The sequence below is a fragment of the Mastigoproctus giganteus genome, chromosome 1, assembly GCF_048544385.1.
Source record: "Mastigoproctus giganteus isolate SK-2022 chromosome 1, ASM4854438v1, whole genome shotgun sequence".
Taxonomy (NCBI): Eukaryota; Metazoa; Arthropoda; class Arachnida; order Uropygi; family Thelyphonidae; genus Mastigoproctus; species Mastigoproctus giganteus.
Window position 1 is genome coordinate 22231011 of NC_143575.1, and position 14938 is coordinate 22245948.

General features: G+C 38.2%; 1 protein-coding gene across 1 annotated transcript in view; it reads right to left on the reverse strand.

The window, feature by feature from the left end:
- The window catches only part of LOC150090630 (ubiquitin-conjugating enzyme E2 J2-like), a 74129-nt gene that overhangs the window by 25371 nt on the left and 33820 nt on the right, over window positions 1-14938 (reverse strand). The window contains exon 3 of the mRNA XM_090379235.1: window positions 12002-12042. Coding sequence (XP_090235361.1) covers window positions 12002-12042 — 41 coding nt within the window. The remainder of the gene's footprint in view (window positions 1-12001; window positions 12043-14938) is intronic.

Genomic DNA, 14938 nt, shown 5'->3' on the forward strand with positions numbered 1-14938 from the left:
GACCTTCCTCATATCTTCATAAAGCAATTTCTTATCAACTATTAATGCTCTCTAAGGACAGTACTTCAAAAGCAATATATTATTTTTTTAGGGATGCATTTCTCTTCATTAGCATGTGTGGTCCCATTGGCAGGCCACACATCCTAATGTTATTAATACTAATGGGCATAACTGTTTATTTTTTTTTGTTTTGTTATTTGGTTTTTAGGAGCATTAGCAACTAAGGCCATATTGCTCCGGGGATATGCGGTGGTCAATCCCTGACCTTTCCGCATCCTCCGTATTTGGTGGTCACGGGCTCGAACCCTGGTCTAACCAAGAAGCATGTGCTGCTCCTGCCCACCTGGCTACGGAGGTGCCGGGCATAACTGTGCAGTCAGATATGAAGCAGAGTAGTGCAGACAGCTCATGGGGTTTTGTCAACGATATACAAGAATTTTTCAAGCAGGAGTAGGAATGTGATTATCCCATTGTATAAAGATATGGTCAGGCCACATCTTGAGTACTGCATACAGGTTTGGAGGATTCATTTTAAGAAGGGTGCAGAGCTGCTGGAATGCATACAGAGGACAAAGAGATTGGTGAGGGGGAACAAAGGGGGTGCTCTTACCTGTACTGTAGCTAGAGCTTTTGCTGCCCCTCTCAATACACACCAAAAATACTACAAAAAGTCAAAACGACGTATAGGGAAATAAATTAAAACACTATGTTTATTTTTGAAGTAAAACTTTAATTCCAACGCTCTAAAATGTTATTTTTCTTGCTTTTCTGTTAATTAAGTAATAAAAATTACTAAGTTAACATAAATAAAAGAATCATCGAAAAATAAAATTGTGTCTCACGTGAAAAGTGCCGCCTGGGATGGATCACCCCCTCCGCCCTCCCCTAGCTACTCCACTGGCTCTTACCAAGATGTGCTCAAGTTCTGCAACATGCAGCATCTCTACTCATGCTAATTTTGCATTATAGTTTTTGGTGGTTCCAGTAATTTTTTAATAATAGCATCAGGAGTAGCAGATACCAGTTTATAGGCTGAGTCACCAGCTATCTCATATAATAAGTTAGATGCATAAATTTTTTTATAAATAATAAGAAGCTTTATTAGCAGTGGTAATAGTAAATTTATCTTGTATATCGTTTAGTTGTTAGCATTAGAATTAGTAGAGGCATATGATGCAAGAAAGCAAGCTTTCTTGGTGATTCTTTACCCCTCTCTCTCTCTCACAGGGTAATAGGGAAATTTTTTTTTGGCTGATGCAGCATAAGCCTCAGGCTTCCTTGCACATGGCTAATAATAATAATAACAATAGCATCCCTCAAAAAAAAAAAAAAAAAAAAAAAACCCCTTCCCATTATACCCATCCATTCACTTCAAAAGTATGTGTTCTTCCTTGAATTTATTTAAGCTATCAACTTCCCCGACCAATGGAAATTTGTTCCAGCAATCCATCACCCATTGGCAAAAGGCAAATTTCCGCACATCTATTCTAACAACTGTCTTTCCTCAATTTGAATTTATACCTCCTTGGGTGCATAATCTGAACAAGCGGAAGAATCCCATCACCATTGAGCCTGCTCAAACCATTCAAGACCTTATACACCTCAATCAGATCACCTTGCAGGTGCCTAGTCTCTAGATGCTGCGATTTGCAGAACTTAAGCCTGTCTTGGTAAGAGCAACCCTTTGTTCCCCCCACCAATCTCATTGCCCTTCTCTGTACTCATTCCAGCAGCCCTACGTCCTTCTTAAAATGATGCCTCCAGACCTGTATGCAGTACTCAAGGTGTAGTCTGACCTTATACAAGGGAATAATCACCTCATTCTTGATAGCAAAATTCCTGTATATCGTTGACAATACCCCACAAGCTGCTTTGGCAGCCTGTCTGCAAATCTTGTTCCTAATCTGTTTCGCATTAACCATCTCGGCTGGTTGTTACATGTTATAGAAGCCATAGCAATGCTTTATAATAGCATCATAAGTGAGAGTTATCCACATAGTAAAGGCCTCAAATGGGATATTATATTTATAAGCCCTCTATTTAGGCAGAACTGTAATAAGTCCATATACAACTGCTCATTAAAAACATTCAAGTAAATTTTAGAACAGGGCCTACACTTAAAACCATATGACAGCAATGCATTCAATTCACTATGCAATTCACGAAGTCCGGACGGTCTGTGACAGCCAAATCCTCTGCTTGCACCTTCACGATGGTGGGACTGTTAGTAATCCTGGGTATAACCTCCATGCACAAGTACACGGCGGGTGACCACCCAGATGTGAACCAACGTAAGCAGGGGTCGAGGTGTGGTGCCCACACCACATGGAGGAATGCCACCCCTCTATGTTACCAGGCAGTACTAGGTGGTAGATGACTCTCATCAACTGGTGCAATACCACCACTTTGCTTATTGGAGGCTTAAAGTGGTGAAGTCTCTAGAGCTAAGTTCCGGTCAACCCTTCCCTATCTCTTCCATCATGCAGTATGGCTGATGACTTTTGAGGTACTGATGAACATTGTGGCGAGATCCAATATTCCTTACATTTCGAAGGTACAGCTCTAAAACGGTGTTCGCAGGCTGGCCGTTAGTTAGTTAGTACACTGGACCGAACCGATTGGTAACTCTCTAGGAGGCTTCTGGATCAGCTAGTGTATAATCTTGCTACCTCTACTCTGCCAGATAGTGAGACTGGAGGGAGTCCGAGTAGTGTGTAGGCCACATTATGTCAAGGATCTGGATATATTCTTACCATGTGTATGCCATATTCAAAAATTTCATTACTTCATATAGCTTGTCCCACCCACTTTTTCTTACTATTGAATACACCATGAATTAGCATTAGTATTTAGTATTAGTAATGGCTGCATGGTGCAAGAAAGCCTACGGCTTATGCTGCACCAGCCCAGAAAAAAAAAAAAAAAAAACCTGAACAAAACAATGATAAAAACAAAAAAAAAAAAAAAAAAAAATCATAATAATAATAATTACTTAAAAAAAAGGAAATTAACCTATCATCCTATGTGCTTCCCTTACCCACAAGTACTATCCAGATGACCTTTGAATTTCCCCAAACTGTAGGCCTCTACCACCAACGAAGGCAACTTATTCCAGTAATTTATAACTCACTGGCTAAAATAAAACTTCCTGCAGTCCAATCTAAACATTTCCCCCCGTAACTTGAATTTATGTCCCCTAGTTCTAGCTTCATTTATAATCTTGAAAATTTCGTCCTCATTCATTTTACTGATGCCTCTCGGAGCCTTAAACACCTCAATCAAATCTCCTCTAAGGTGTCTAGTTTCCAAACTCTGCAACCCACATAATCGAAGTCTTTCTTCATAAGAACGCCCTTTTGCCGATCTCACCAGGCGAGTTACCCGTCTTTACACCCTTTCAAGAAGCTTGATGTCTTTCTTTAGGTGCGATCTCCATATTTGAACACAGTATTCCAAGTGTGGTCTAACATAAGCCTTATATAATGGGATTATCACGTCCCTATCTCTATTTGCAAAAGTTCGATAGGACACCATGGACCTTCCTTGCAACCTGTTTAGAATGCTCAGAGAATTTTATGTCTGACCGTATCGCTTGACCCAAGTCCCTTTCCTCCAGTACTGGTTTTAGTTGAACTCCACCAAGTGAATAAGTTATTTTGGGATTACTGTTTCCCATTGTTTGGATTTGTTTTTGTTGGATTAAAGCATAGCTGCCATTTTTCTGACCATTCCTGAAGTCTATCTAGGCCTCTCTGAAGAAGCTCAGCTTGACAGTGATCATTAGCATTAGTAGAGGCATTTGATGCAAGAAAGCAAGCTTATGCAGCATCAGCCAAAAAAAAAAAAAAAAAACCCACTTCACCCCTCTGTTCGTTCAAAATACCTGTCCAGCTGAGCCATAAACTTATTTAGGCTATCAACCTCCACTACAAGGGATGGAAGTCTGTTCCACCAACCAACCACCCGCTGGCCTAAAGGCAAATTTCCGCACATCTATCCTACATCTGTCTTTCCTCAATTTGAATTTATGCCCTCTCAGGTGATTATTCTGAGCTAGAGGAAGAATCCCATCAGCATTGAGCATGCTCAAACCATTCAAGGCTTTATACACCTCTATCAGATCACCTCGCTGGTGCCTACTCTCCAGACACTGTAATTTGCAAAACTTAAGCCTTTAAGAGCACCCCCTTTGTTCCATTCACTAATCTTGTTGCCCTTCTCTGTACTCTTTCCAGCAGCTCTACATCCTTCTTGAAATGAGGCCTCCAGACCTGTATACAGTACTCTAGGTGTGGCCTGACCATTGCCTTATACAAGGAAAAATTCCTGTATATCATTGACAATACTCCATGAGCTACTCTTGCAGCCTGTCTGCACTGCTCAGAGAACTTCATATCTGCCTGCACAACCACCCCCAAGTCCCTTTCATTCTCTACCACTGTCAGTGTAGTACCACAGAGTTGATACGTTGCTCTGGAGTTGCTGTTTCCCATGTGTAGTACTTTACATTTGTCAATGTTAAACTTCATTTGCCACCTCTCAGCCCATCTGCTCAACCTTTCCAGATCCTGTTGCAGCAGCATAGTGTCAGTAGTGTCCTTGACAACCCTGCCAACCTTTGTATCGTCTGCAAACTTGGACATTAAGCTTGATATACCATCATCAATATCATTTATAAATACAGAAAACAATAATGGACCCAACACTGAGCCCTGAGGGACTCCACTAATAACATTAGTCCACGATGAGCAGTGTCCATTGATTACCACTCTGTCTTCTCCCCCTCAACCACCCCTTTATCCATAGCAGCAATTTGCCTCCAATGTCACACTGCTCCAATTTGTGTAGCAGTCTTCCATGTGCAACAGTATCAAAAGCCTTTCTAAGATCCAAGTATATAATATCAAAGCTATTCCCTGCATCCAGTTCTTTTGTGACTGCATCATAGTATCCAATCAAATTGGTCAGGCAAGACTTCCCCTTAACAAAACCATGCTGTGTCCGAGCTATAACTGAAGTCTTGTCTAAATGATCCTGCAGTGCTTCTTTAACCAGTGCCTCCATTAATTTTCCTGGAACAGAAGTTAAGCTCCCAGGTCTATAATTACTTGTGTCAGCCTTTGATCCTCCTTTGTGAATTGGGGTCACATTTGCACATTTCCAGTCTATGGGTACCTCCCCTGAGTCCAAGGAAGTTCTCATAATTATGGCTAAGGGTTTGCTTACTTCCTTTGCTGCCTCCTTTAATATAACTGGATAGATCCCATCCACCCCGGGTGCCTTTCTTGTGTTTATCTTCAACAGTTTCTCCTCCACTTTACTCCCAATTATTTCAAGATTCTGTAGCTTACTGCTAGAGTTGAATACACCTCTGGCATTCCCCTCGCTGAATAACTCCTCATGTGTGAATGTCGATGCAAAATATTCATTTAGTTTGTTAGCTACCTGAGCAGGATCAACAGTTGACCCATCAATATCAAGTGGACCAATCTGATTCATCCCCTTCCTTCTAGAGTTTACATAAGTAAAGAACTCTTTGCTGTTTTTCTTTGCATCCCTTGCCAAAGATTTCTCGTAATCTGCCTTCGCCTGCCTAACCTCCTTTGTAACTTGGTTGCATATCAACTTGTATCTATCATAGGCTTCTGTGTCACGTGTTAATTTGTATGTATCCTATGCATTTTTCTTCTCTGCCATATGTCTCATTAGTTCATCTGACATCCATTTTGCATCATTAACTACTCTACCAATTTTAACATCATCTGAAAATTTAGACATCACGCCCTCTATCCCTTCATCAATGTTGTTTATGAAAATTAAAAACAACAGTGGTCCTAATACTGATCCTTGGGGAACCTCACTTCTTACATCAACCCAATCTGAGGAATAGCCATTTATCACAACCCTCTGCCTCCTGCCCTGAAGCCATCCTTCTATCCATCTAAGGATTTTCCCAGTGATTCCAACCTGTTCCAGCTTATAAAGCAACCGCTCATGTGGGACTGAGTCAAAATCTTTGCTGAAATCTAAATAAACAATGTCGAAATTATTCCCTAAATCCAGCTCATGAGTGACCCTTTCGAAATAGCGAACCAGATTTGTTAAACATGATTTTTCCTTTACAAAATGCTGAGTATCCTTGAGAATTTCAATTCGATCCAAATGATCCTGAATTCCACCCTTGATCATTGCCTCCATGATTTTCCCTACTACTGAAGTCAGACTGGCAGGTCGATAATTTCCAACTTCACTTTTAGAGCCACCCTTATGTATGGGAGATACATTTGCACTTTTCCAATCCAAGGGAATCTCCCCAGAATCTAGTGATGCTCGCATAATTAGCCTCAATGGTTCAATGCACTCGCTTGCCACCTCCCTTAAGATTATAGGGTATATTCCATCAACTCCAGGAGCCTTACTAGTCTGTAGGCTCGAAAGTTTTTTCATTAAATAAATTTGCGAAATTTCAATATCATTAATTATATATTTTTTTAACTTCGCTCCCACAATTTCCCATTGCCACAAAAGTCTTTTCATTTGTAAATATTGATGCAAAATAACTGTTGAGTTCATCTGCAACGGCAGCTGGTGTATCTATTACTATCCCCTTTCCCTTACGTAAAGGTCCGATCTGGTTTGTCCTGCTCTTCTTGGCATTTATATATGTGAATAATTCTTTATCCCCCCTCTTTGCTCTGTTTGCTAGTGATTTCTCATAAACTGCCTTTGTCTGTCTAACCTTTTCTGTGGCTCTATTACACATCACCTTGTAGCTGTTATAGGCTTCAATACTTTTTATTGCTCTGTAACCTTTCCATGCCACCTTTTTCTGCTCAAGTAATATGGCAACTTCACTATTCATCCAACTTGGAACCGTCCTCGTGGAGTATTTTTTTAATGGTATATACGCATTCAAGGCATCTGTGATTAATGTTTTAAAAGCGTACCACAGTTCAAATGTATTCATTTTCTGCACGATATCTACCCAGTTAATAGAGGCCATGTAGTACCTTAAGGCATCGTAATTTCCTTTTCTGAAATTAAAACCCATTCCTTTGCCTTTTACTTCTGCTACCTCTCTCGTCATCATCCACCGTAGAACTCTGTGATCACTTCCTGCTACTGGTTCCTCTGCTGTCAGCCCTGTTATGTCATCTGATTCATGTGTGATGATGAGTTCTAGGATATTCTTTTCTCTAGTACTTTCCCTGATATGTTGATACAAATAACAGTCATCTAGTTGATTTAAAAATTTTGTTCCCCATGTCGAGTTTCCTTCCCATTTACTCCAATCAATTAGAGGCAAATTGAAATCACCCATAATAAGGCACTGATGATGTCACCAACAGATTGTCAGATTTTAAAGGGGGTAAAGAGAATATTATTATTCATGTGGGGACTAATGATATTAAACGTACACGATCTGACGATTTGTTGGAAAAATACAGGACCATGCTGAGGAAATGTCGCGAGCTAGGCCATAATGTCTATGTGTCTGCAATTCTGCCCAGACACGATAGGAGGGATTATATGTTAAGAGCCTTGTAAATTAACTCAAGACTTGAAGGACTCTGCAAGGCTTTAGGGGGGAAATTTCTATCAGCATGGCCCACACTTGTAGGTAGAAGGAATTTGTTTTGTAGAGACGGGATACACTTAAACAAAAGTGGTGCAAAAGTTTTTGCCAGTATTATTGAGGATACCTTAAAGGTTCAGGGAAACTGCTAGTTAGGGGGGGGGGATGTGGGTAATACTGACACGCATTCATCTGATAATATTGGTCAAAGTAACTCTTGCACATACCTTAAGAGTTCTTATCTGTTACCCCAACTGGACGTATTATCTAGATGTTCTGGGGGCAGAAACGTTTCACGTGAGAGGGTAGCTAATATCAAGGAAGAGAGCCTAAAAAACTTCAAGGGTTGTGTTAGGGTTGTTAAATATACAAGAACAGTAAATCTTAATTGTTTGTACAGTAACGTTAGAAGTGTCGTCAATAAAATGAGCGAATTTGAACTGCTGGTTAAAACATAACGTGGACATAACAGGGCTTACAAAGACATGGTGCCACCCAGAAATTGGGGATGATGAGTTTAAGTACGGCTTGTATAATGTATTTAGGAAGGATAGGGTAGATAGAAGGGGTGATGGGGTAATGCTTCTTATCAGAAGCAGTCTGAGTGCGAAGATAGCTTACCCAGATTCAGACATTTCACATGCTAGTATAGAGTCTGTATGGTGCGAGATAGTTGGAAACAAAGGTATAATGCGAGTAGGAGTAATGTACAGACCAGGTGATTGTGAAGATTATGACAAAACCCTCTATTTGTCAAAGTAATAGAGCAAGCTTATCTGCAAAAAGATCTAAACCTCCCAAACACTTCCTAATTCATTTCACAAATATATGCGATCTCAATTCTAATCTCAACGATGTCCATTTCCACTTGCAGTCTGCCAAACCCCCATGTACTTTTTCTGACAGAATCTGTTATCAGTTGATTCAACCACTGCTCATCTTAGATGGCCAAATTATTTGCTGTATGATTCCTTTTGCCTCAAAGGTGGTACTTGTGAATATGTCTGTTCTGATATTCCCTGTCAGAGACTTGGCAATTTGGAATCTCTTCTCTTTGATCTTCTCTGGCTTAAAATCTCTACCTCATTGTGTCAAATTCATCTGTTGTCTCTACCGTTCTCCCAACTCCACTAATCACTTGGAGCTGTTTGACTTCCTCCAGTCCAACTGTCCTAACAGTGAGGTAATTTTCCTTGGTTATTTTAATGTTCACAACTCCAGATGGCTTCTGCTTTTTAGTCACATCAACCCAGCTGGTTGAGATGCTGAGGCTTTTGCAATTAATAATGACCTTGCACAGATTGTTCATTTACCCACAAGAATACTGAACAATCCTAATCATACGGCCAGCACGCTTGATCTTTTTCTCAGAAACCACCCTTCTACGTACATGGTCGAAGTGAGAGGTTCTTTAGGCACTTCAGATCACAACTTGGTGATTGTCTCTTCTCCAATGGAGCCTTTATCTCATGGCTATTCCCAACCTAGTGTTGTTTGGCATTACAAGAATGCAAAATGGGATGACCTGCGAGATTTCTTTTCTTCTTTTCCTCGGTCGGATTGCTGTTTCAAAACTTCTGATGTCAACGTTTGCTCAGATCGTGTCAGTGAAATTATTCTTGTAGGAATGGAATCCTTTATCCCACACTCCACTTTGAAATCTCATCCTTTATCTAAACCTTGTTTTTCCAATAAATGTGCTAAGGCTGTTCAAGAGAAGAATGTTGCATATCGTAATTGGCTTGTTTCTAATTCTTCAGTTTCATTCCCTGACTACACCAAAGCTCGCAACAATTGTAAAGCAGTTATTAATCAGTTCAAACTAGAGTTTGAACAGGTTAAGAGTAGAAAACTTGCTTCTTGCCCTAATGGTAGCCAAGCATTTTGGTCTCTTGCCAAATCTATTGGCTGCAACTTTTGCCCATCTCTGCTCTCACCTCTGTCCAAACCAGATGGTCCTGTTGTCACTTCAGCCAAGAATAAAGCTGACCTGTTAGCATCCCATTTTCCTTCCAACTCATGTAATAACGATCTTAGTAAAACGCATCTTAATTTTATCATTGAAATCAGCTATGTAGGATGGATGGCCAGGGGCATTATCAAGCAGTAATAAAATTTTGAAGGGTAAATTTTTAGACACACAATACCCTTTCATTTTCACCACAAAATAGTTTTTAAACTAGTCTTCAAACAGTTCCATTGTCATCCAAGACTTCCTATTAGATTTTCAGATAACCAGAAGGGATGACTTCGTCATTCCTTTTAAAACCCTTGGGTTTTCTGATAAATACACAAGCAAAGGTTTAAGTTTATAATCACTGGCTGCGTTACCACAAAGTAAAAGAGTTAGTCTTTCTTTTGCAACTTTACGTTCAGGCGCACATTTTTCCTCTCTAGAAATGTATGTTCTGAAAGGCATTTTTTTTTCCAGAAAAGTCCCATTTCGTCAACATTGAACACTTGATGAGCACTGTAACCACCTTCTACTATTATTTTTTCTAGCGCCTTCGGGAATTCACTTGCAGCTTGAGTATCTGCACTCGCCAATTCACCCTGAAGTCTTAAATTGTGCAAGTTAGCCCTCATTTTAAAATGTGAAAACTACCCAGGCTAGCTGAGAAACAGTCATTTGCATATTCAGGTCCAGCTCTTTTCTTCAAATCTTCAAATAAACTCCTAGCCTTCTCCTGAATAATTAATAAGCTGAGAGGCACATAATCATGTGTTTGCCTCTCAATCCACAAAATTAAGAGTTTTTCCATCTTCCCCGGGGGCTCACATCTGGTGAGTATGGGCTTGGCAAACCCAGGGTCCTGAGCTGGATATCATCATTTTTCTCTTTCTTGGTGATTCCTTTGTACTTCTCTCTCTCTCTCTCCCTTTCTCTCTTTCTCCTCCTCTCTCTTCTTTCTTTCTCAGCGGGTAACTCAGGATTTTTTTTTTTTTTGGCTGGTGCAGCATAAGCCTCAGGCTTCCTTGTACCATATGGCTAATAATAATAATAATAATAATAATAATAATAATCTCGTGCAACAAAAAAACTTCTATTTTTACTATTCTACTCATTAAAGCAGAAGTTGTTTCCTTAACTGCCTCCACAATTCTTTCTTTATCATTAATAATTGTTGCAATACTCAATCGGTTCAAACCATAATGACGATCTATGTCCACCTGCTTCTGACCTCTTTCTGTCCTTTTTATGATGTCTAGCTTAGTTTCTTAAAGAATACCGCATCTTTTATTACTACCGCTATCAGCACCAGCACTACTACTATTTCGATTTGTACCCATGATCGCTTAATTAAAAATATATTTTTAAGTCACCAAATGCAGAACTATACTTAACAGTGTCTATAAAATGATGATTCTATTATATTATAAAGCGGGAATCACTGATTTCTTTCTCATGAGAAAACATTCTACGTGGCGTGGCATGTAAACCAACGTTTTTTTTACTGGCTAGATTAGTTTTATTAACCGTTCAGTACAATTATCATATAATAATTTTCTGATAATTATTGTAATAAATACATTTAAAAGTTTATTTATTTAAATCTTACAATTATATTCACTATACGTTTGGCATTTCGTTTTATAAGGAATTCTATCTATTGACGACTTTAAGAAATTTTGAATGAATTGTGACGTTCATTATAGAGAATGTTAGTAAATCGAATGTTCGCAAACCGGGAGTTGCCTGTAAAGGAAAATATTACAAGAGATCCAGAAATTCAGGTTATAAGAGAAATATAAATGAATTCCATTCTAAAGGATTAGAATATTTCAGTTTTAAAGTATTCAACAGTAATTATTCAAATTACTGTTTACATTGAATTCAAAGTATTCAATGAAAATTTTGTTTTTTTAATTACTGAAATAATTTTTCTAGAATTCTATACAAGAACAAGGCAGGAACATCTTTATAAGAATTTCTCAACAAGATCAAATATTTTGGCATTTCAAGAAGTCACAATGACAGCATTAAAATTAAAAGTAGTCAATGTTTGTTACATTTTCATCTGTGTTTCTAAAGAACCACACAGGCTTAAAAAGTTTGTTAATATACAGGTGCATTACCTTCCAAGTGTGTCAGATTTTTATTTCTTAAATTATTTTTTCCCTCTTTCTGACAAACTGATTATCATGTTACAAATTAATTAGTAATTGATTAACTAATAATTAAAAAGTAATTGTGTGTACATCTTTTTGAGATGCTCTGTATATCTGTAGAAAAGTTTTTTTTTTTTTTTTTTTTACAAATAAGGATTTTGATTTTACAAGATAAAAAAAAAGTATTATTGCGCAACACAGTAAAATTTAAATGTCTAAAATTCGTACTTATTCTATTCATATTAATTAAATATATTGATTAATGCAAATCTGAAGATTTCAAAACTGCATAAAAAAGAAAAACAGAATTCTTACCTTCATATAATGTATCTTCTGGGCCTTGCACAACAAAATGCCTATATTTAAAAATAATTTGTTTTGTCATAACTCAGAAGATACATTATATGTATCTTCTGAGCTTTAGAGCTACATATGAAAATTTTAATTTTCATTAAGCAACGAACTTAAATAAGCACGATGAATACACATTAATATATATATAAAATTCAACAATTTTTTTTGACAAAAACCAAAGAGCAGAACTTTTTTCAACAAATATTTTGTGTGAAATGAATGCTATAAATGCTTGAATCTTTTCTTTTGTATGAGGCCACATCATAAATTGAGGCAATGCTAAATTTCTTTAGGTAATATCATATTAAAAAATCCTTTATTCTGAGGCTGAAATTGAAAGCTATACAGATGCAAGATAATAATCATTTCATAAAGTTCTAGCCTCAATTAATAGCAAGATAAGTGATCTTGCCCTCAAGAATAATAAACTAAAGCAAGGCAAGTGATCATGAATGGAATCAGTTATTGTAACTTATCTTGCTATTAATTGTTTAATAAGTTGAATCATTACTTATATAAGACTGCTTCATACAATGGAATTTTTATATGGTTAGAGTAGAGTTTCCACTTTTCTTGGTTTCACATGGCTTCCCTAAGTATGCATTTTGTCAGCGTGAGGCTTTTCACTGATATTCTTCCATGTATGACACTAGGACCTCCTACCTGGGAGTTTATAAAACATTGATATAACCGATATTGAGGTCCCATTTTTAAGTCCAAAGGACTAAATTTCAGGAAAGTCCAATAAACCTGCACCAGCCAAATCCCTTGCTGACACCTTCACAATGGTGAGAGTATTAGTAACCCTGGGTATACCTCCAGATGCAAGGTCAGGAACATAGCACCGAATATACTGGAGGTGTCAAAGGATTGGCTGACCCTCCGTGTCCCACAGATAATACTAGGTGGTAGACAACTCTCATCACTGGTGCAATCCTACCTCTTTGCTCATTGGAGACTTAAAGCGTTGCTGCTTTAAGTCTTTAAGTGCACAGTGATACCTATGTTTAATCTCCAGAACCAAGCTCTAGAAACTTCTCCCCAGCACCTCTGTCATGTAGTATAAATCATGTCTTTTGAGATTATGATGGGCATTGCGGCAAGGTACAATATTCCACTTTGGTAGCTTTGAAACTGTTTTCACAGGCCAGCCAGTAGACATTTAGATCAGTTAGTATATAATCTTGATGCCTATGCTCTGCCAGCTAGTAGTGATTGGAGGAGGTCTTAAAAAATAAAAAAATATGCAGCATGTGCTGTCAATGTCATATTATTTTAAGGAGCTGGGTATGTTCTTGCTATGTGTATGACATATACAAAAATTTTCATTAATTCACGTTTCCCACCCCATCTACTTTTACTTTATCAACTCCAAGTATCATGAACAGTCAAACTAATAGAACAAACTTACCTGCAAAAGATCTAAACCTCCCAAAAACTTCCTCATTCATTTCACAAAAATATCAGTTTCAATTCCAATCTCAATGATGTTATTTACACCTATAATCTGCCCAGCTCCACTTTTCTGAACAGCACTCCAGTTATCAGTTACTTGATATAGATGAAGGGTGCACTGTTGAGTCAGTTTGGTGTGACATAAGCACTGCGAAAGCAAAAATAAGAGTAGGAGTGTGTTATAGGCCTAATGACTCGAATGAGTACAATGAACAATTGTACAGAGAAATAGAGTGGGCTAGTAAATCAGAATGTCTTATAATGGGGGATTTTAACTTCCCAGATATTGACTGGAACTTGTGGGTTGGCCACTCATACATTAGCCAGATTTTTGTGGATTTATTGGATGATTGTTTTCTGCAGCAGCATATTCGAGAGGCAACCAGAGAGAGTAATACTCTTGATCTGGTTATCATCAGTGATCATTCGTGTATTAAGAATTTGCAGATAAAGGAACCACTAGGTGGCAGTGATCACAGTGTACTGATGTGGGATTTACTTAAAGAATTAATTACCATCAGGGGTAAAGGAAAGGGTTTTTGCTTCCGTAAAGGTGAGTACAGTGGTCCCAGACAGTTTTTAAATTCTGTACAGTGGGATCAACTGACAATGTTACCAACAGTAAATTCTAAGTGGGAAGCATTCAAGGAATTAATCGTGGATGCTACTAAAAGTTTCATACCTATTAAGAAATATTGTTCAAGGTTTAGGCCTAAATGGTTATCAAACGAACTAATGAGACTCGTAACAGAGAAGAAAACTGCATGGGATGCATATAAATTATCAAGCGACTCAGAAGCCTATGGCAGATATAAACTAGTCTGTAATCAGGTCACAAAGGAGGTTAGGCAGGAGAAGGCAGATTACGAGAAATCCTTGGCAACAGATGCTAAAAACAGCAAGGATTTCTTTACTTATATAAACTCTAAAAGGAAGGGGATGAATCTGATTGGTCCACTTGACATTGATGGTTAGACTGTTGATGATCCTGCTCAGATAGCAAACAAACTGAATGAGTATTTTGCATCTACATTCACACATGAGGAATTATTAAGGTTTGAAAATGGCAGAAGGTTATCAAATTATAGCAGGGTACTTAATAATTTTGTAATAACTGAGAGCAAAGTGGAGGAGAAATTGTTGAAGTTAAACATAAGAAAAGCACCTGGGGTGGATGGGATCTATCCAGATCTATTAACGGAGGCGGCAAAGCAACTAAGCAAACCCTTAGCCATAATTATGAGAGAATCCTTGGACTCAGGGGAGGTTCCCACGGACTGGAGATGTGCAAATGTATCCCCAATTCACAAAGGGGGATCGAAGGATGACATGAGTAATTAGAGACCAGTTAGTTTAACTTCTGTTCTGGGTAAAATAATGGAGTCACTGATTAAAGATGCATTGCAGGATCATCTAGACAAGACTGCAGCAATAATTCAGACA